The sequence below is a fragment of the Salvelinus namaycush genome, chromosome 32 (genome assembly GCF_016432855.1).
Source record: "Salvelinus namaycush isolate Seneca chromosome 32, SaNama_1.0, whole genome shotgun sequence".
Classification (NCBI taxonomy): Eukaryota; Metazoa; Chordata; class Actinopteri; order Salmoniformes; family Salmonidae; genus Salvelinus; species Salvelinus namaycush.
Genome location: NC_052338.1, coordinates 8673812 through 8696133, shown reverse-complemented (window position 1 = coordinate 8696133; position 22322 = coordinate 8673812). Strand labels below are relative to the sequence as shown.

The following is a 22322-nucleotide window of genomic DNA, read 5'->3' as shown; positions in this document are numbered from 1 at the left end:
TTTCAAATCAAATCAAATGTATTTATATAGCCCTTCGTACATCAGCTGATATCTCAAAGTGCTGTACAGAAACCCAGCCTAAAACCCCAAACAGCAGGCAATGCAGGTGTAGAAGCACGGTGGCTAGGAAAAACTCCCTAGAAAGGCCAAAACCTAGGAAGAAACCTAGAGAGGAACCAGGCTATGAGGGGTGGCCAGTCCTCTTCTGGCTGTGCCGGGTGGAGATTATAACAGAACATGGCCAAGATGTTCAAATGTTCATAAATGACCAGCATGGTCAAATAATAATAATCACAGTAGTTGTCGAGGGTGCAGCAAGTCAGCACCTCAGGAGTAAATGTCAGTTGGCTTTTCATAGCCGATCATTAAGAGTATCTCTACCACTCCTGCGGTCTCTAGAGAGTTGAAAACAGCAGGTTTCAATAAGACTGTTTCCTGCTGGATTCTTTTTTTAAAGGGGTTTTAAAGTAAAAGTATTATTTAAAAACTATATTAACTGCCCAACGACAATAATCATAATAATAATCATTCATTTTAATTTGGCGGACGCCTTTCAGGACACTCAAGGACATCTTACATTAAAAGGAGGCCTACATAAAGTGAAGTGTGATACATGAAGTCATAAAATCAAGTGCATCAATCAACAGTGGAATATAACATCTAAATAATCTAAATTCAAAGGACCAGACAAAACAGGACAGATAAAAAGAGAAGGGAGGGGTTGGGAAGAAGATGCACACCTGGTTTAGGGTAAGGGTTTGGTTTAAGATGGAGAAGGAGAGTTGGAGGTCATACTTTTGCCATATTTATGATTCAACTTCTTCTCTTGTCCTCTCAAGGCATGCCAACCTTTACAAATAATGGGAATCTTCTGGCCACTGGGAAACACTGGCAATTTATAGAGAGAACCCCACACACCAATAACGAGACACACCTGGGCACAATCACAGTTAGGTGACGGATGTCACACCAATAAATAATCGACTTGGGTATTCCACAATGTTCAATTAGAGAACAATTTAAAAGTTAATTGTTTTATTACACATGTACTCTTCATTTCATAAAGCAATTTGTTTTCCAACATACAGTGGGGCAAAAAAGTATTTAGTCAGCCACCAATTGTGCAAGTTCTCCCACTTAAAAATATGAGAGAGGCTTGTAATTTTCATCATAGGTACACTTCAACTATGACAGACAAAATTAGAAAAAAAAATCCAGAAAATCCCATTGTAGGATTTTTAATGAATTTATTTGCAAATTATGGCGGAAAATAAACATTTGGTCACCTACAAACAAGCAAGATTTCTGGCTCTCGCAGACCTGTAACTTCTTCTTTAAGAGGCTCCTCTGTCCTCCACTCGTTACCTGTATTAATGGCACCTGTTTGAACTTGTTATCAGTATAAAAGACACCTGTCCACAACCTCAAACAGTCACACTCCAAACTCCACTATGGCCAAGACCAAAGAGCTGTCAAAGGACACCAGAAACAAAATTATAGACCTGCACCAGGCTGGGAAGACTGAATCTGCAATAGGTAAGCAGCTTGGTTTGAAGAAATCAACTGTGGGAGCAATTATTAGGAATAGAAGACATACAAGACCACTGATAATCTCCCTCGATCTGGGGCTCCACGCAAGATCTCACCCCGTGGGGTCAAAATGATCACAAGAACGGTGAGCAAAAAGAACCACGCGGGGGGACCTAGTGAATGACCTGCAGAGAGCTGGGACCAAAGTAACAAAGCCTACCATCAGCAAGGGCATTGAAGATGAAATGTGTCTGGGTCTTTCAGCATGACAATGATCCCAAACACACCGCCCGGGCAACGAAGGAGTGGCTTCGTAAGAAGCATTTCAAGGTCCTGGAGTGGCCTAGCCAGTCTCCAGATCTCAACCCCATAGAAAATCTTTGGAGGGAGTTAAAAGTCTGTGTTGCCCAGCAACAGCCCCAAAACACCACTGCTCTAGAGGAGATCTGCATGGAGGAATGGGCCAAAATACCAGCAACAGTGTGTTAAAACCTTGTGAAGACTTACAGAAAACGTTTGACCTCTGTCATTGCCAACAAAGGGTATATAACAAAGTATTGAGAAACTTTTGTTATTGACCAAATACTTATTTTCCACCATAATTTGCAAATAAATTCATTAAAAATCCTAAAATGTGATTTTCTGGATTTTTTTCTTCTCATTTTGTCTGTCATAGTTGAAGTGTACCTATGATGAAAATGGCCTCTCTCATATTTTTAAGTGGGAAAACTTGCACAATTGGTGGCTGACTAAATACTTTTTTGCCCCACTGTATTTAGAAAGAGGTTAAGCTACGCATGACTAAATCGCTTAAAAGTGTCTGTTTAATGCTGTATATTACCATATATTATATGTGGACTATATCTTTATAATACTGAAACAGTCATGGGTCACGTGTGTTTTATAACCTACTGTCATGACGTTGCCTGCTTGGGTATAGCAAGCCCCATCCCCCTCTCCCTGCCTCTCTCTGCCCCCTACAACTAGGCTGCTGTGGTCACAGAGAGACGTTGTAAATTCCTGAGAATCTCCTCATGGCCAAACAGTATTAGAGAGAGGGTACACTTTCAGAACAAAGGGATTTCTTCCACGTCACAGAACTTGAGGTACGAACACATTTCATGTTCCTGAAAAAGTATAAAGGATCGGTGAAGATTCCAGCTATTAACTGGTCCGTTTGTCACAACTTGGGAGACTGTGTGGCTGCAGTACCATACCACTGTTTATATAATAGCCTCAGATATGAGGTTTACATCTAATTGTTGTATACGATGAATGAGTGAGTATGATACTGTTTGTATAATTGTGTAATATGATTTTGGACTGTTTAATGAAGAAAAATCCAATCCCTTTTGATTTGAACTAAATCTGAGGACCCGCCCCTGAGCCCAGTTGGGTAAGACATCCTGGGACAGCCCCTTTCTGCAATTCCTAATAAAAACTCAACTTGAGAAATTATCACTAGACCATGTTTTTTCTCCATTAGGAGGAGAACGAAGGTTGTGTACCACTGCTGAATCTGTTAACCATACCACGTGGTTAAACTCTTAGACGAATAAGAACAAGTCTTTGATATTGACTACTAGTCTGCAGCTAGGAATTCGGTATCATTGAACGCGAAGAACGACAACCGCCGAAACATCCATTCTATAACGAATGTCACTCTGAACTATCTCCTCTAACCAAGACAGAGAAAGACGGACGAAACTCTCCAACAGAAACAAACTTTTCTCCAGCGATCAAGACGACACACTGAGCGTAAATATATATATATTGATTGCAGTTGTTCCCTAATGAGTGAGCGTTCATGTGTAAAGGATTAGCATGTCAATTGTTATAATTATGAACTCTGTAGTAACTTCTTAGTCGAACAAGCCGCCATGCCAGTTCAGCCCACTAGGGCTTATTCTCCTACCATTTCATGTAACCATTTTAAGTTTGTTTGTTTGTTTATGCATTTCTGTGGGTTCGTGCAGATAACCAAGACTGGGTTCGTGCAGATAACCAACAATTTACGACGTTTGGAATGAGACTAACGTGAGGTAAAGTAAATAATTAATTAATTCAAAGACTAATTGATCAGATAAAATATCTGAAAAGTTATTTTAGGAAACGATAACTTTGTAATCTGAATATTTTTCTTTGGTGCCCCAACTTCATAGTTAATTAGTTACGTTATTAATCAGTTGATCGCGTAATAACTAATTACAGAGAATCTTTGATAAAAACTATAAGTCTTCAATTTAATGATAGTAAAGACACGACACTACTGTATCTGGCCTGTTAGTCAGTTGAATATCTGGTTAAAAAGTGAAACAGCATTGCGCCTTAGCTCTGTCACAGTAGAACTGTAGCCCGTGGAGCTGGAGAAAGAGCACTCATTGTCTTGTACCACCACATCTGTACAAGAACTGGAGATTTGTGCCAGTTTTTATACGTTTTTGTGTGATATTTTGGGGGGCTGTCAAAGTGGTACTCCTGAGTGGCGCAGCGGTCTAAGGCACTGCATCTCAGCGCTAGAGGCGTCACTACAGACCCTGGTTTGATCCCGCGCTGTATCACAACCGGCCGTGATTGGGAGTCCCATAGGGCGGCTCACAGTTTGCCCAGCGTCGTCCGGGTTAGGCTGTCATTGTAAAATAATAATTTGTTCTTAACTGACTTGCCTAGTTAAATAAAGGTTAAATAAAAACATTTAAATAAAATAAAGTCTGGGCGTTCCACGTTGTAACGGGATAAGGCAAAATTAACACAGCTCCTGCAGCGTTTAAAACGTTCAATAGGACCTCCATTTGAGACTGCAGAGCCAACTAGGCTATCTCTCTCTTTACATGGAATCTGGCAGGATCAGACAGTTGCGTTCACAGCAACTGAGCCCAAGTCGTGGGATCCAAAATCTAAAAGTATATAAAATCAAACTTTACAAGGAAACAGACACAACTTTACAAAAACAATAAACCGAGGTCTCTTGTTCAACGTTCAACATACGTCAGGCTCTGATGGCATGAAGGTCCCCACATACAGCTGTCTGGAACAAAGCCTGAAACAGAGATAAACGTCATGTTATTATTGACTCTGGCTTTGTTGAAATATTACAAGAGAACATCATGTATGACCGTATTCTGAATCCTGTATTCCTACTGCAGACGTCACACAACATGAGTGACAAGATGACTCTTTAATTACATGAATCAGATCAAATCAAACACACTTCTACCATCACTAACTAGACTGTACAACTGTATTACTTGTAAACCAGTACTATGGCTACTACTTCTAAACTACATCACAACTGATAATATCTAAGATGACAGTGTAGCCTACATATGACAATAGAAAGAGGTCTTTCTCCTCACACCTTTCTCGTTCTTCTACTTCTTCTTCCAAATGACGACCCCAACAACAGCAACAACAACGACCAGGAGAGCTACAGCAACTCCAATGACGGGGCCGGAGCCAATGGCGTTTGGGTCATTTGCACCTGTAATAATCAAAACAGAGCATTCAGACAATAATGCTAGATTATACATTTTTATCTCAAATTAATTCCAAGCAGCATCCCTCAATGTTGATAAAAATGTCAGGAGGTCAATGAGAACATGCAGTCAGACAGGTAGCTGTACTGAGCAGATGAGTGAACAAATGAGGAATAATGGGTACATTCAGTAGGAGGGTTGGCTATAGTGTACATTTTAATATCTCCCTCTTACCCCTGTTAGTCTGGATCTCAGACTCAGTCAGAACCTTGATGAAGTCCACCTTAATACCAGTGACCTGAACCACACACTGATACTTGTTATTCTTCCACTCCTCAGGCGTCACTCTGAGGTGGGTGCTTTTCTGGAAGGTTCCATCATCGTTGGGAAGAGTCTCTCCATTCTCCACATCTTCATGGTGTTCTTGTCCATCTTTTATCCAGACTACCTTGACTCCACTGGGGTAGAAACCTGTAGCGTGGCAGGTCACTGGAGAGGAGGGAGTCTTCTGGAGCAGAGACACTGAGGGAGGGACTGGAGAGAGAGAAGGGGGGAAGGGAAGAGAGTGTAGTGTAATGTTGAGAGGGGTAATAGACAGACTGTCACGTTCCTGACCTGTTTTCTGTTATTGTTATATGTGTTAGTCGGTCAGGGCGTGAGTTTGGGTGGGCAGTCTATGTTATGTGTTTCTATGTTGGTTGATGGGTGACCTGATATGGTTCTCAATTAGAGGCAGGTGGTTTACGTTTCCTCTGATTGAGAGCCATATTAAGGTAGGTGGTTTCACATTGTTTGTTGTGGGTGGTTGTTTCCTGTGTCTGTGTATGTTGCGCCACACGGGACAGTTTCGGTTTGTTTGTTCGTTCGTTCGTTTTGTGTAGTCATTTTTCCTGTTCGTGCGTTCTTCGTTACATGTAAGTTCTTACGTCCAGGTCTGTCTACATCGTTTTTATTATTTTGTTTAGTATCAAGTATAGTTCGTTTTTGTCTTGTTTAAATAAATAATATGTCATTTCACAACGCTGCGTTTTGGTCGAATCCCTGCTCCTCCTCTTCGGATGAAGAGGAGGAGGAAATCCGTTACAGAACCACCCACCACACCAGGACCAAGCAGTGTGAGTTTGAGCAGCGGCCAAGTAATCAGGACTCGTGGACTTGGGAGGAAATATTGGAAGGAAAAGGACACTGGGCTCATATTGGAGAATATCGCCGCGCTCGTGAGGAGATGGAGGCAGCGAGAGCCCAAGAGCGGTGGTATGAGGAGGCAGCAAGGAGACGTGGCTGGAAGCCCGCGAAGAAACCCCAAAAATGTATTGGGGGGGGCTAAGAGGTAGTGGGCCAAGGGCAGGTAGGAGACCTGCGCCCACTTCCCAGGCTAACCGTGGAGAGCGGGAGTATGGGCAGACACCGTGTTACGCAGTAGAGCGCACGGTGTCTCCTGTACGTGTTCATAGCCCGGTGCGGGTTATTCCACCTCCCCGCACTGGTAGGGCTAGATTGGGCATTGAGCCAGGTGCCATGAAGCCGGCTCAACGCGTCTGGTCTCCAGTGCGTCTCCTCGGGCCGGCATACATGGCACCAGCTTTACGCATGGTGTCCCCGGTTCGCCTACATAGCCCGGTGCGGGTTATTCCACCTCCCCGCACTGGTCGGGCGATGGTGAGCATTCAACCAGGTAAGGTTGGGCAGGCTCGGTGCTCAAGGGAGCCAGTACGCCTGCACGGTCCGGTATTTCCGGCGCCACCTCCCCGCCCCAGCCTAGTACCACCAGTGCCTACACCACGCACCAGGCTTCCAGTGCGTTTCCAGAGCCCTGTTCCTCCTCCACGCACTCTCCCTATGGTGCGTGTCTCCAGCCCAGTGCCTCCAGTTCCGGCACCACGCACTAAGCCGCCTGTGCGTCTCCAGAGCCCTGTACACACTGTTCCTTCTCCCCGTACTCGTCCTGATGTGCGTGCCCTCAGCCCGGTGCCACCAGTGCCGGTACCACGCACCAGGTCCATAGTACGCTTTGAGAGTCCAGTGTGCCCTGTCCCTGCTCCCCGCACTAGCCTGAAGGTGCGTGTCCTTAGCCCGGTGCCTCCAGTTCCGGCACCACGCACCAGGCCTACAGTGCGCCTCATCCGGCCAGAGCCATCCGTCTGCCCAGTGCCATCTGAGCCATCCGTCTGCCCAGTGCCATCTGAGCCATCCGTCTGCCCAGTGCCATCTGAGCCATCCGTCTGCCCAGTGCCATCTGAGCCATCCGTCTACACAGCGCCATCTGAGCCATCCGTCTATCCAGCGCCATCTGGGCCATCCGTCTATCCAGCGCCATCTGAGCCATCCGTCTGTCCCGAGCCATTAGAGCCGCCCGTCTGTCCCGAGCCGTCAGAGCCATTCGTCAGTCAGGAGCCGCTAGAGCCATTCGTCAGTCAGGATCTGCCAGAGCCGCCAACCAGACAGGATCTGCCAGAGCCGCCAACCAGACAGGATCTGCCAGAGCCGCCAACCAGACAGGATCTGCCAGAGCCGCCAACCAAACAGGATCTGCCAGAGCCGCCAACCAGACAGGATCTGCCAGAGCCGCCAGCGAGCCATGAGCGTCCAGAGCCGTCAGCCAGCCGTGAGCGTCCAGAGCCGTCAGCCAGCCGTGAGCGTCCAGAGCCGTCAGCCAGCCGTGAGCGTCCAGAGCCGTCAGCCAGCCGTGAGCGTCCAGAGCCGTCAGCCAGCCGTGAGCGTCCAGAGCCGTCAGCCAGCCGTGAGCGTCCAGAGCCGTCAGCCAGCCGTGAGCGTCCAGAGCCGTCAGCCAGCCGTGAGCGTCCAGAGCCGTCAGGCAGCCATGAGCGTCCAGAGCCGTCAGCCAGCCATGAGCGTCCAGAGCCGTCAGCCAGCCATGAGCGTCCAGAGCTGTCAGCCAGCCATGAGCTGCCCCTCAGCCCGGAGCTGCCATTAATCCAGAACTGCCCCTCAGTCCAGAGCTGTCTCTCTGTCCGGAGCTGCCCTTCAGTCCGGAGTTGCCCCTCTATCCTGAGCTACCTCTCTATCCTGATCTACCTCTCTGTCCTGAGCTACCTTATCCCGGTGCTGCCCCTTGTCCCAGTGCTGCCCTTTATCTCGATGTTACCCTTTAAATTAAGTGGGTGGAATAGGAGGGTGGTCATTCGGAGGGGGAAACGTAAGCTGGGATTGACTATGGTGGGGTGGGGACCTCGCCCAGAGCCTGAGCCACCACCGTGGTCAGATGCCCACCCAGACCCTCCCCTAGACTTTTGGTGGTGCGTCCGGAGTACGCACCTTGAGGGGGGGGTTATGTCACGTTCCTGACCTGTTTTCTGTTATTTTGTATGTGTTAGTCGGTCAGGGCGTGAGTTTGGGTGGGCAGTCTATGTTATGTGTTTCTATGTTGGTTTAGGGGTGACCTGATATGGTTCTCAATTAGAGGCAGGTGGTTTACGTTTCCTCTGATTGAGAGCCATATTAAGGTAGGTGGTTTCACATTGTTTGTTGTGGGTGGTTGTTTCCTGTGTCTGTGTCTGTCGCGCCACACGGGACTGTTTCGGTTTGTTTGTCCGTTCGTTCGTTTTGTGTAGTTATTTTTCCTGTTCGTGCGTTCTTCGTTACATGTAAGTTCTTACGTCCAGGTCTGTCTACATCGTTTTGTTATTTTGTTTAGTATCAAGTATAGTTCGTTTTTTGTCTTGTTTAAATAAATAATATGTCATTTCACAACGCTGCGTTTTGGTCGAATCCCTGCTCCTCCTCTTCGGATGAAGAGGAGGAGGAAATCCGTTACACAGACGCACACAGATAGAGATGGGAAAGAAAATGAAAGAGAGGGTAGCAGTAGAGAGAAAATCACAGACAGGTTAGCAGTAGAGAGAAAAAGACAGAGAGGGTAGCAGTAGAGAGAAAATTACAGAGAGGGTAGCAGTACAGATAAAATGACAGAGAGGGTAGCAGTAGAGAGAAAATGACAGAGAGGGTAGCAGTAGAGAAAATGACAGTTAAATGATAAATGTTTTTAAAGATAATACTATTGTCATTCAAAACAACAATTTCATGTGACTTAAAAACAATTGATTTTGAAATGATTCCTGATAAAGAAATATCACATAATTCCTGTCAGTGGAGCTATGTCATGTCATGCGTCTCTGTACCTGTCCTCTTCAGAGTGCTCTTCCCATAGTCCAGATACTTCTTCAGCCAATCAATGCAGGTCTGGGTGAGGTAGTGTTTCTGCTGCTCATTGTAAGACATGTCATTGTCCCACTTGTGTTTGGTGATGACTGCCTGTGGTTTTGGAGCGATCCATGTCTTGGTCTTCAGGTCAAATGCCACACAATCCTCTCCATCATATCCATACTGCATAAACCCCTCTGTGACTCCAGTGTCCTCGTTCCACTCACAGCCGTACATCTTCTGAACAATATGCACACCTGAGAGACAGAGGGGGGAGGATCATTAACACTGTGCATTGCTCCATCTGTTCTCCAGATTCAGTCTGCCAGTGGGATCTCTATCATCATGTATTAGTTGTTCAACCAGACTGGAATAAAACAGATCAGCTCAGACCTCTACAGTGTGATGATGATGTCACACCTTCACCACAGAGACAGAGAGTTGATGAGGAGACTCAGAGAGTGTGGATCTATTCTACACCAGCTGATGTTGGCTTGGTTCTATTTACTGTGTTGAAGATACACATTGTGTTCAGTACAGTAGTGTTATTCTAACAAATGGATGTTGTGTAGGACTGTAGTTCAGTGAGGTGTGTAAATGAATAAAACACTGTTGATAAATGAAGACTGTCCTCTAGTGATGATGTCAGAGATAAATAGAGGAAGTGAGAGAGGATACTCTTCAGTCAGGAACAACAGGAGAGAGAGATGGAGAGACTAACATGAAGAAGATTATCTCTCAATGGCGCATGTTGTCTCTCTCTCCTCCCTGCTGCAGCGAACAGGCACCACAACCACAACACAGCAAGTGTTTATCACGCTGTCCGTGGTGCTGAAGCTGCAACAAAATTACAGCCATTTTGTTTCTTACTTGTTTCTCTGACTGAAAAGTTGTAACCGAAATCCCTCATTTGTTTAGGAAAAACATTCCCTATAACCTCAACCCATGCTCTCTTTAAGTGGAACAGGTATGTGTCGCATGCACATGACAAATAGTGACAAATAGTGCCTGACCTATAGCCTAGCATAATCACGTCAATAAATTGTTTATAACACACTCCGAACACCATAACACAGCAAAATGGATGTGGAGGACATGAAGAAAAAACTCGAAATGGGGGAATGTTTACTTGTTGCTTAGGAGGGAAAGGGGAAGTCAGACGTGTGGAAGACATGTGACTTAGTTGTAGAAACTACTGCAGATCATGAAAAAGGAGGGTGGAGGAGCAAGAACTGTCTGAGTATTATGTGTGACAAACAGGTGCTGTTAGATTACAATATTATTGTTCCTGACCATTTGGAACAGTGTAAACAACACTAAATAAATTATAATTGTACCAGTCTGTTCTAAAGAAATACATTTTTAAAGCCTTTTTTAAAGCATAGCAAATATTAAAAACAGACGAATGTGTGACATTTCTTTATCTGACATTTTGCGGTTGTGTGAGGCTTGGTGCTCACCAAAACAGTAGGCTATTAAACAAACACTCAGAGGCAACAGAAGAAGGATCTGTCTTATTTCTGTAGAGAAACACTACCGTTCAAAAGTTTGGGGTCACTTAGAAATGTCCATGTTTTTGAAAGAAAAGCAATTTTTTTGTCAATTAAAATAACATCAAATTGATCAGAAATACAGTGTAGACCTTGTTAATGTTGTAAATGACTATTGTAGCTGGAAACGGCTGATTTTTAATGGAATATCTTCATAGGTATACAGAGGCCCATTAACAGCAACCATCACTCCTGTGTTCCAATGGCACGTTGTGTTAGCTAATCCAAGTTATCATTTTAAAAGGCTAATTGATCATTAGAAAACCTTTTTGCAATTATGTTAGCACAGCTAAAAACTGTTGTTCTGATTAAAGAAGCAATAAAACTGGCCTTATTTATTTAGACTATTCGAGTATCTGGAGCATCAGCATTTGTGGGTTCGATTATAGGCTCAAAATGGCCAGAAACAAAGAACTTTCTTCTGAAACTCGCCAGTCTATTCTTGTTCTGAGAAATTAAGGCTATTCCATGCGAGAAATTAACAAGAAACTGAAGATCTCGTATAACGCTGTGTACTACTCCCTTCACAGAACAGCGCAAACTGTCTCTAACCAGAATAGAAAGAGGAGTGGGAGGCCCCAGTGCACAAATGAGCAAGAGGACAAGTACAGTAGAGTCTAGTTTGAGAAACAGACGCCTCACAAGTCCTCAACTGGCAGCTTCATCAAATAGTACCTGCCAAACACCAGTCTCAACATCAACAGTGAAGAGGCGACTCCGGGATCCTGGCAGAGTTGCAAAGAAAAAGCCATATCTCAGACTGGCCAATAAAAATAAAAGATAAATGGGCAAAAGAACTCTGCCTAGAAGGCCAGTATCCCGGAGTCACCTCTTCACTGTTGACGTTGAGACTGGTGTTTTGCGGGTACTTTTTAAGAAAGCGCATTTGTTATAAAATAACACTATATTTATTGGTGTTGCACCATTGTTCTTAGAGAATAGAAACATATACAATTTCAGTAGCATGTTTCTTTGATGAACTGTGCCATCCCCCAATTAATTAGTCTACTGAGACAGGAGCCAATTAGACAGGTGGCTTGTGCACTATTAAAAAAAATAACAATAATTGCAATTGCTCGACTAAACAAATCTCGTTCGACCAACAGCCTTTCGACCAAACAATCAACCAGTCGACTAAAATGGGGTCAGCCCTAGTAGAGAGTTCTCCTGAGAGACCTGATCAGCTCCAACAGCAGAGCCCACAGGGAGTCACGGTCCATTAGAGCAGAGAAGACCAAAGACACATCATCACTATCATCTTCATCACTATCATCATCATCATCATCATGTTCTACTGCTCTGCTTCTCTCTGCTTCTCTCTACATCAGATCAGAGAGACACTCAGAGAGGCTGAGGAGACTACAGCTCTACTGTTAGGGACAGGGGGGGCACACAGGAGGGCAGTGTGGATAACACACTGACTGAGGGACTGACTGACAAATTAAACTTGCACGTATCTCAAGCAGAGATCACAGAGAAATCTGACATTCACCAACCTGCCATTCAGGTAATTGGAAAGAGACCAATGCCATAAGTGCATAAAGATGATTATAGTTTGATGCCATTTACAGTAGTGGTTTGGTCATAGTTATCTGTCCTTCACACACTTACAGAGTACACAGTAGTTTTAAAATGAATGCTGTGCTGGTGGGACCATACATACAGTAAACATAAGCAGAGAAACAAAGGAGACCATGTTAGATACTTTCAAATACTGAAGTCAGCAGATGATGCTGTGTGGTAAGTGTAAAGGAAACAGAAACAGGAAGGAGGGGCAGATCTGTACATCCCTGATATTCTAGATCTGTAACTTTAGTGATCACTTCTCTAATCCTGATTCATTCTTGTCTCCTAGAATAAGGGATTTTGACAGTTTATACAAACACAACTGATCAGATGAGGTAAAGATGAAAGACTTACCTCCACTTTGGTTAAAACGCTGCTTTAGAATATCGACGTCAGCTTTGAAAGTCCGCTGGGAGCCCAAGAAAATCCCTGTGTTCCTCTCCCAGTACAGTGTGTCTGTATGCCTGTTCATCCAGTCCTGTTTGGGCACCGCTCTCTGGCTGTTGCTGTCATAGTGAACCATCTGAACACCATCCACCATCCCCACAACCACAAACTCTGGGAAGTTGGAAACTTCAGAAGATGCAGTGTAGAAATACTTCAGGGAGTGAGTCACTAGAGGAAAGAAAGTTAATGTTAATGTTGAATTCTGAACAGATAATCGTTTTTCAAAGTCATGTAGGCTGAACAGAGGTTTACATTTCTCTATATTCACTTTTTAGTTTCCACACACTACTATTTATTAAACTGGTTGTTTATTAAATATTACTTTGAGCATTTCTAAGACAGCATATAACCTCTAGATATTACACATATTGTGTATCAGTCAAGGAGAACCAAGAATGTTTTATCAAGAAAATGATCTGGAGTCAGTGTCTGATATATAGATGGACACACTTAACGTTACGAACAGTATTTTGAAATGGAACAAAGTGATATTCCCAGGCAGATATTTCTGTGGATTCATTACCTGTGATATACACAAGTGAAAACATGGTATCCCTTCCAAATGTACAGCATGGACATTTTGAAAACGATACGGTCCTGTTGGTAGTACACAGTTGGTAGTACATGATGCTTGCAACGCCAGGGTTGTGGGTTGGAATTGCACGGGGGACCAATACGAAAATGTATGCACTCACTACTGTAAGTCGCTCTGGATTAGTGTCAGATAAATAATGTACATGTAAAAACATTGATAATAACTCAAGCCCACTATCACTGAAAATGTATACACTTGACTGTTAGTAGTCTGGATAAAACCGTCTGCTGAATAATGTAAATGTAAGTTCATTGATAATAAGTCAAGCCCAAGACCACTATCACTGTAAGACTGATAGATGACACTAATCTTTAGCAACTTTACTTTTGACCTTGTACTGTAGTCATCCCGACAGGAACTACCAAGTGGTTAAAACTATTTGATTCAGTTCACACTCAGCTAAAGTTAATATGGCATCAAAATAGACTTTTATGAAAGTCTATTAGTGGATTATATTTAATTAAGGGGAGAAAAATCCAAAAAACACAAATATTTTCTGGATTTTTGTAGGAATAACACTGCAGTGTCCAGGTGCAAAACCTGTCATTGTTTAAAGTCCTGTGATGAATGTGATGCTGACATCAATTCTGTTTCTCAAAGGTGGCAGAATTGACTGTTTAGCCTCTTTTCTGAATATGTCAGTAGCACCCCAGTGTTGTTACTCTGAACAAGCTATAGGCCGATGAGAGTGACTCCTTGTCCCAGTCTATAATCACAACATGTTTTAAACAGGTCACCATTGTTCCTGTCCCAAGAACTCCAAGGTAACCTGCCTAAATGACTATCGTCCCATAGCACTCACATCTGTAATCATGAAGTGCTTTGAAAGGCTGGTCATCAGTAAATCACTGGGGCCGAGCTCCCTGCCATCCAGGACCTCTATATCAGGCAGTGTCAGAGGAAGGCCCGAAAAAAATGTCAGACTTCAGCCACCCAAACCATAGACTGTTCTCTCTGCTACCGTCCAGCAAGCCGTACCAACAGGTTCCCGAGACAGCTTCTATCCCCAAGCCATAAGACTGCTAAATAGTTCATCAAATGGTTACCAGGCTATCTGCATTGACCCTATTAGGCACACTCACAAGATTCTACACACGCTCACTTAAACTGACACTCACGAAAACCCACATACCCTACATACGCACAGACACACACACACCCTACATACGCACAGACACACACACATAGCAAACACATACACAAATACTGTCGCCACACACACATACACACCAGACCTGGAATTACAAGTTTTAACTATCCTTTGTGGAAAGTCAAACTAATTCTGGGGGAACAATTTGAATACAGACCCCAAAAATTACTACTTTTTATAACTATTTGAATAAATATCTCAGAAAGTGACTACTTTTCAAAACTATTTGAATACAGATATCAGAAAGTAAATACTTGTTTACACTATTTGAATACAGATCTGAGAAAGTAACTACTTTAAAAAAATATTTGAATACAGAAACTATTGGATTGGCTGCCTTGTACTAATAGGACTCCCTAAAAATACGCCACCTCGATACAAGTGATTTTTCATAACAGATGACTTTTCGTAACAGGTTAGGAGAGTATTTCCCCTAACCTTAACCTAATTCCCCTAAACTGATGTGTAAGTAATCAAAGTGGAGTGTTTTTAGGGAATCTCTTCAACTAATGACAGGTCTGTATCTGGAACTGCATGTTGAAGACAGAAATAAAATGAATAGACCAAACACAATCTCCTATACTATTCCAATCTATCTGACAGTCATATTTGATATACACAATACATTTCTATCTGAACATTTTGTAAATATCCATTCTCCTGAATGTCCATTGCCCCAGGTGTACTCAATCAAGTCAAACCAATTATATTTTGTACAGATACGTATAAATAAGTTGTAACACTCAACTACTGTATAACTCTTTCAACATGCCACTGAAAAGCTTGAAAGCTGCAATACATTTTATGATCCCTGAAAACCCCAGCCAGCAGCATACCACGCTGTATACCACTGCTGGCTTGCTTCTGAAGCTAAGCAGGGTTGGTCCTGGTCAGTCCCTGGATGGGAGACCAGATGCTGCTGGAAGTGGTGTTGGAGGGCCAGTAGGAGGCACTCTTTCCTCTGGTCTAAAAAATTGATTGGGGACACTGCCCTGTGTAGGGTGCTGTCTTTCAAATGGGATGTGAAACATGTGTCCAGACTCTCTGAGGTCATTAAAGATCCCATGGCACATATTATAGGGGTGTTAACCCTGGTGTCCTGGCTAAATTCCCAATCTGTCCCTCAAACCATCATGGTCACCTAATAATCCCCAGTTTAAAATTGGCTCATTCATCCCCCTCCTCTCCCCTGTAACTATTCCCCAGGTTGTTGCTGTAAATGAGAATGTGTTCTCAGTCAACTTACCTGGTAAAATAACAGATAAATTAAAAAAATACTGAAGAGTTACTAAAAGCAAATTGGATGCTTGGCTAAAACAACTTTGAACCTCATTGTTCATCTGAGCACAAGTGTTCTTGTTTCAAACACACACTGTACCATCTTTAAAGGGATAGTTTACTCAGAATACAAACTGACATGATTTTACACCTAACTTGACTGTAGTTGATTCAAGAAGGCAGTTTTGGGATATTTAGTATCCTTTCAACACTTAGCCTAACAGCCATATTTTGTTACTGTTAGCCTTCTCAGTAACACTGAACATTAAACTGTTCTTGTGCCGGTGTAATACAACTTTTGGATCAACATTTTATTAGCATGTTGTTACAGAATGCTTTGGTAGTTGCATTTTAATTGCATAGCAATACGCTGAACGTTTTTGTAACTACTGTACACAAGAGGAATAGTGACTGTTCCTTATTCCACTTATGTAATAACTCAATTATTATGCAATTCTAAAGTAATTTCCAAAGTCTTATGTAACAACATGCTAACAATGTTGATCCAAAAGTTGTAATACACCTGCACAAGAACAGTTTTAATGTTGCTATCAAAGTTACTACACATGTATAAGAACTTCATGACAAGTGTTACTGTATTACCTTGTATTACCGTCTCACTCATTATGAAAATATATTTGTTAGTCATTTTGAAGCTGCAAAAGTGGTCCACTCTAATGCTGATGTGATTCCATGTTCCTCATGTATTTAATTCTAGGCTATAGTTTATACTAAGATTCATATCTGAGAGCCCTCCAAACCAAGTGCTATTAATCATATTGTAATGAAACAGGCAGGGAGCAGGTCTCGAACCCTCGACCTCCTAGCCCGAGCGCTTATAAACCCAGGGTCGTTACACTATATTTACTGATTGTAGGTTTTGGTTCTTCATCAAATATTTGGCAGCCATAAAAATAAATGTTTATATATTCAAAATACTTTAAAATATTATTTGGTTTTCTGATACCTTTATTTGAATATCAAAGAAAATAGTTGCATTTTAGTTTTACTCTATATAAACTATATTTGACTACCTTGAGTTATCTGCACAGGTCTGACACACACACTCTTCATGCTCATTATATATGCTGCTGCTGCTACTCAAGTTCTTTTTTCTTACTCTTATGATTATCCATCCTGATGACTAGTCACTTTACCCTGCCTATATATACATATCTACCTCAACTACCTCGTACTGATCCTGTACATTAATATGGTACTTGTACTCCCTGTATATAGCCTCATTCTTGTGTATTTTATTGCTCTTGTGTTATTATTCAACATTTTCTTATCTAACTTGTGTTATTATCACATTTTGTCTTATCTAACTCTGCATCGTTGGTAAAGGTCTCGTAAGTTTTTTTATGGTAAAGTCTAAACCTGTTGTATTCGGCGCATGTGGCAAATAAAATTAGATTTGATAGGCAAGTGGATGTTTCTATAAGAGACCTCACAATAGCTTTGTTTCTGGTATTATACTGCCACCTTGAGGATGTTACTGCAAAATAACATGGCAAACCTTTTTTTCTTGCAAGCGAAGTTGATGTACCTTCATAAAAGCCTACATCTTCACCATCACAAAACGATTGGAACTGAAATTGAACATATTGTAACTTAAAAAGATTGGAATTACAGTACAAATTTCCAAGCTATGATGGCACCCCTCACATATGTCTATTACGACTTAAACTTTCTCTAGTACCAACCCACTATCATCTGATCAGTTAGGTGTGGCAATTGTTATGTCGAGGTACTACTAGGCAAGACAGCGAGAACCTTGTAACTAAAAGACAGCAAATCTTCAGGTTTGTACATTCCAGTGAATTATATTACAGGACTACAAAAACATATAGCTATGCACAACTAAATTCAACAAAGAAGCCCATTGTGAAAAACAAATATTTTCGTGGCAGATCCAAAAGTGATTTTGAATATTCCAAATAGCCTAAAGATAATTTTTTCCCTAATGACCATACTGCATAAATCCATTAATAAAAAAGTGTTTTTCTAGGAATTTAAAGCATAAACCTAGGCTGCAGTAGACTATTCCTTGGTCAACATGCTTTCTAAATCTCAGTGCATCATTGTGATTCATGTCAGTTTATTTCAATGTAAATGCTACTGTCTCCCCCTGGGCACAGATTTAAATTCAACGTCTATTCCACGTTTTACATAATTTAACTGAAATTACGTGGAAACAACGTTGATTACCATTGTGTGTGTCCACTGTCAGGACTGCCACCTCCATTCAGATGTATCTGCATCCAGTACGAATGAAGCTAGAGGTAGTTTTGCGAGACAATATTAACTAGCGTTTTGCCATATTTTCCATAGAGATCCAGTCATTGCGCTAACGCTAGTTAGCAACTTCCTGCAAACTGCATGCGGAGACGCACATAAAAAATGATATCTACGACTTCATCTGGCTCCGAGGTTGCAGATATAGGACTTCATTGCCAAAATCCCATAGTATCCATTTAAGCATAGGCCTTAAATAAATGACCTACATAAACGTAAAAAAGTCATATTTTTGTCAAATCTAAAATAACTTTCTACTGACCAGCAGATGCTGTATGAAGAAGTCCTATTCCCAGCACCAGCAAGACAAAACCCTTCATGTTGACGTTCGTCAGTCCTGAAGTTGGCCTATGTGTTCTCTCCAAATAGTGTTTATATGAAGGTTCTCTCTGACAACCTCACTCTCCTGACCAATAACACACAAATGAGATGACAGATATTTCGCACAAAGTTAAAATGAGCTCATATATCGTTTTTGAGCCAATGAGAATTTAGCCAGCTCAAGCATCTTTAGAATCCGGGTGGAACTAAGCAGCAGGTGACTTAAGAAACTGAAAGCAAGTTGTGTGTAGTCAGTCAACCATTAGGACCAAAATCGTGTTGTCATTGTTCCTGGGGTTGGGGGCCTAGATATTTTCACTATTAACTTTGATGGCTTATTGCAACTCAAGATAATGTGTCTTAGATAATGTTTCTTCAGAGAGCGCATTTGGGTTCAAATGTAGTGAGAAACTAAAGGTCAGTGAATGAAAAACCGTACACCTTTTATTTATTTTTATTTACTACATATGAAAAAATAATTTCTCATAGCAAATGTTTTTGATTACACCAGGGGCACAGTGGATTCTATTTATTTTTTTATTTAACCAGGTAGGCTAGTTGAGAACGAGTTCTCATTTACAACTGCGACCTGGCCAAGATAAAGCATAGCAGTGTGAACAGACAACAACACAGAGTTACACATGGAATAAACAATACACAAGTCAATAACACAGTAGGGGAAAACATTTGTCTATATACATTGTGTGCAAAAGGCATGAGGAGGTAGGCAATAAATAGGCCATAGGAGCGAATAATTACAATTATTCCAGTTGCAGAGGGAGGTGTTTAATCCCAGGGTCCTTAGATTAGTGCTGAGCTGTAGTCAATGAACATCATTCTCTGTCAGTTGGAGGCTCTTCTTCATCTCTGTTCTGTTACTGCTGTATCTCTCTGTTACACTGAGATATTGTATGTAAACAGGCAGCATCCCAAACAGCAACACTCCTAACACTGGTTTCAGTATCAATGTGTCATGAAAACATGCCATACATTTGTTGTAGGGGCAAATGAGGACATAGACAAACATACACACATACACAGCAATACTCAAATCTGAGTGTCAGAGAAGTTAACTAATTGAAAACTGTATTCTGAAACAGACAACAATGTTGGATGACAGTCAATGGAGTCAATGCAGAAACGTACAGTAAGAGGCCACCTAAATGGACGTCCTAACCCTGTTTAGAAAGACCCTGTATTATTTATGACTAGACTTATAAATGGGAAGACAGCTTAATCTTTGACAGGTTTATGTTGATGATGTAGTTCCCCACCTCTGAAACGTGACAGGTCCTTATTTGGCAAACAGTATATCAGATATGGGATAAAGGAAAAAGACAAATCTCAGTGTCTCTGTGACAATAAATCATTTTAAGACAAGCCTGTCTAGATACTGCAAGCATATTGTGGCAGACCTAAATACAGGAAGGTCTTGCAGAAACCTGCTGCTGTAGGTTTAGTTCTTACATTGGCCTTGACTCAAATTAATAAAATGGGAGGAGAATCACTTTGATGTGAAAGAGGAGAAACAATATATTCTTCCTATAGTATTCTCAGAGTTTGGGAGGATGGTTATTGTATCTCAGGCTATGGTCTATGGAGCTTTATTTGGCATACTGTGTACTGTGGGGCCCATTGAAGTAGATGCATCGTGTTGGCTATCGCTCCATTTGATATTATATCTTTGATATCATCACATTGAAAAACACGTCAATAAAATAATATAGCATAGAAATGCAAGGGAAAGTAAAATGCACACACACACAGAGGAGGGTGGAGTAAAACAGTGTTGAGGTAAATCCTACACCCTTTCCTGTAAGAGCGTCAGTATGCAGCCATCTTGTGTCTATCTATCCTCAATTATAAGATGGCCTGACGCATCATGTAGTTCTGTTAGCCTACATGGATGTTTTTTCATAACCATACTGCTGAGTGGGATGTAGGCCTGTTATACTGAACAAAAATATAAACGCAACATGCCACAATTTCAAAGATTTTACTGAGTTACAATTCATATAGGGAAATCAGTCAATTTAAATAAATAAATTAGGCAAAAATCTATGGATTTCACATCACTATGAATACAGATTTGCATCTGTTGGTCATAGATACTTTAAAAAAGGTAGGGGCGTGGATTGGAAAACCAGTCAGTGTCTGGTATGACCACCATTTGCCTCATGCGACACTGTGAAATGTTGTCCCTCTCCTCTTCAATGGCTGTGCGAAATTGCTGGATATTGGCGGGAACTGGAACACACTATGGACACACTATGTCGTACACGTCTATCCAGAGCATCGCAAACATGCTCAATGGGTGACATGTATGCAGGCCATGGGAGAACTGGGACATTTTCAGCCTTCAGGAATTGTGTACAGATCCTTGCGACATGGGGACACGTGCATTATCATGCTGAAACATGAGGTGATGGTGGCGGATGAATGGCACCACAATGGGCCTCAGGATCTCGTCACGGTATCTCTGTGCATTCAAATTGCCATAGATAAAATACAATTGTGTTCATTGTCCGTAGCTTATGCCTGCCCATACCATAACCCCAACGCCACTATGGGGCACTCAGTTCACAACGTTGACATCAGCAAACTGATCGCTCACACGACACCATACATGTGGTCTGACGTTGTGAGGCCAGTTGGAAGTCCTACCAAATTCTCTAAAACGACGTTGGAGGCGGCTTACGGTAGAGAAAGGAACATTAAATTCTCTGGCAACAGCTCTGGTGGACATTCCTGTAGTCAGTATGCCAATCGCACACTCCCTCAAAACTTTAGGCATCGGTGACATTGTGTTGTGTGACAAACTGCACATTTTAGAGTGGTCTTTTATTGCCTCCAGCACACGTTGCATCTGTGTAATGATCATGCTGTTTAATCAGCTTCTTGATATGCCACACCTTGATTGTCTTGGCGAAGGAGAAATAACAGAAATGTAAACAAGTTAGTGCACAAAATATATTGTGAAAGAAAGAAAACTCTTTGACCATAGCTACAGTAACAGGCCTACAATTCCAACCAAGTCATTTTTGGTCATAATTTCAAATTTTCTCTCCCCTTGAAAATGTGTTCTGGAATTCTCCCACAGTGTGTTCCGGTACGTGTGATAGGAATAACCAAATCAATAACCAAATCAAACCCTGATAAGAATCATAAAAGGGACAAAACATCAGTCCAACAGGCCAACAGTGAAGGATGAGCAATGCAACAGTGTCATCTATAGGTAGACTTTAACTCTCCTCACCACTCTTTCAAAGTATTCACCTAATGATCAGTGATGGAAAAAGTACCCAATTGTCCTACTTGAGTAAAAGTACAGATACCTTAATAGAAAGTTACTCAAGTAAAAGTGAAGGTCACCCAGTAAAATACTACTTGATTAAAAGTATTTGCTTTTAAATGAATCAAAAGTAAATGTAATTGCTCAAAGGTACGTATCAAAAGTAAAAGTATAAACCATTTACATTTCCTTATTTTAAGCAAGTCAGGCACAATTATTTTTTATTTTTTATTGACTGATAGCCCGGGGCACACTCCAACACTCAGACATAATTTACAATCAAAGCATTTGTGTTTAGGTAGTCCGCCAGATCAGAGGCAGTACGGATGACGAGGGATGTTCTCTTGATAAGTGTGTGAATTGGACAATTTTTTTGTCAAAATGTAACGAGAACTTTTGGGTGTCAGGGAAAATGTATGGAGTAAAAAGTACATTATTTTCATTAGGAATGTGGTGAAGTAAAAGTAAAAGTTGGCAACAGATACCCCAAGAGATACTTAAGTAGTACTTTAAAGTATTTTTACTTAAGTACTTTACACCACTGCTTAAGTCCAATATGTTTAATAGATTAGAAACAGGGAACAACAGTCGATCTTATTTAAAGGCCGATTTACCTTCAAATAGCCTTCGCAACAGCCTATTGGCCTATGCGATAATA

At 41.9% G+C, this 22322-nt stretch overlaps 1 protein-coding gene across 1 annotated transcript; it reads right to left on the bottom strand.

Annotated features, from left to right (window-relative positions):
- Positions 1–4895: 4895 nt before the first annotated feature.
- LOC120026890 (major histocompatibility complex class I-related gene protein-like) lies at positions 4896–18410 on the bottom strand. The gene is made up of 5 exons (XM_038971622.1): positions 18314–18410; positions 12638–12898; positions 9146–9424; positions 5241–5540; positions 4896–5011 (listed from the first exon to the last, which is right to left on the bottom strand). The coding sequence occupies exons 1-5, from the start codon at positions 18369–18371 to the stop codon at positions 4902–4904; spliced, it is 1008 nt and encodes a 335-aa protein (XP_038827550.1). The 5' UTR covers positions 18372–18410; the 3' UTR covers positions 4896–4901.
- Between the last annotated feature and the right edge of the window lie 3912 nt (positions 18411–22322).

Bases quoted from the DNA above. Each gene is read 5' to 3' on its own strand.
- LOC120026890 (XM_038971622.1), bottom strand. From the start codon at position 18,371: ATGAAGGGTTTTGTCTTGCTGGTGCTGGGAATAGGACTTCTTCATACA. The intron at 9,425-12,637 runs GTAAGTCTTTCA...TCTGTCTCTCAG, and splicing joins GCGTTTTAACCAAAGTGGAG to GTGTGCATATTGTTCAGAAG. The intron at 5,012-5,240 runs GTAAGAGGGAGA...TGATTATTACAG, and splicing joins TGAGATCCAGACTAACAGGG to GTGCAAATGACCCAAACGCC.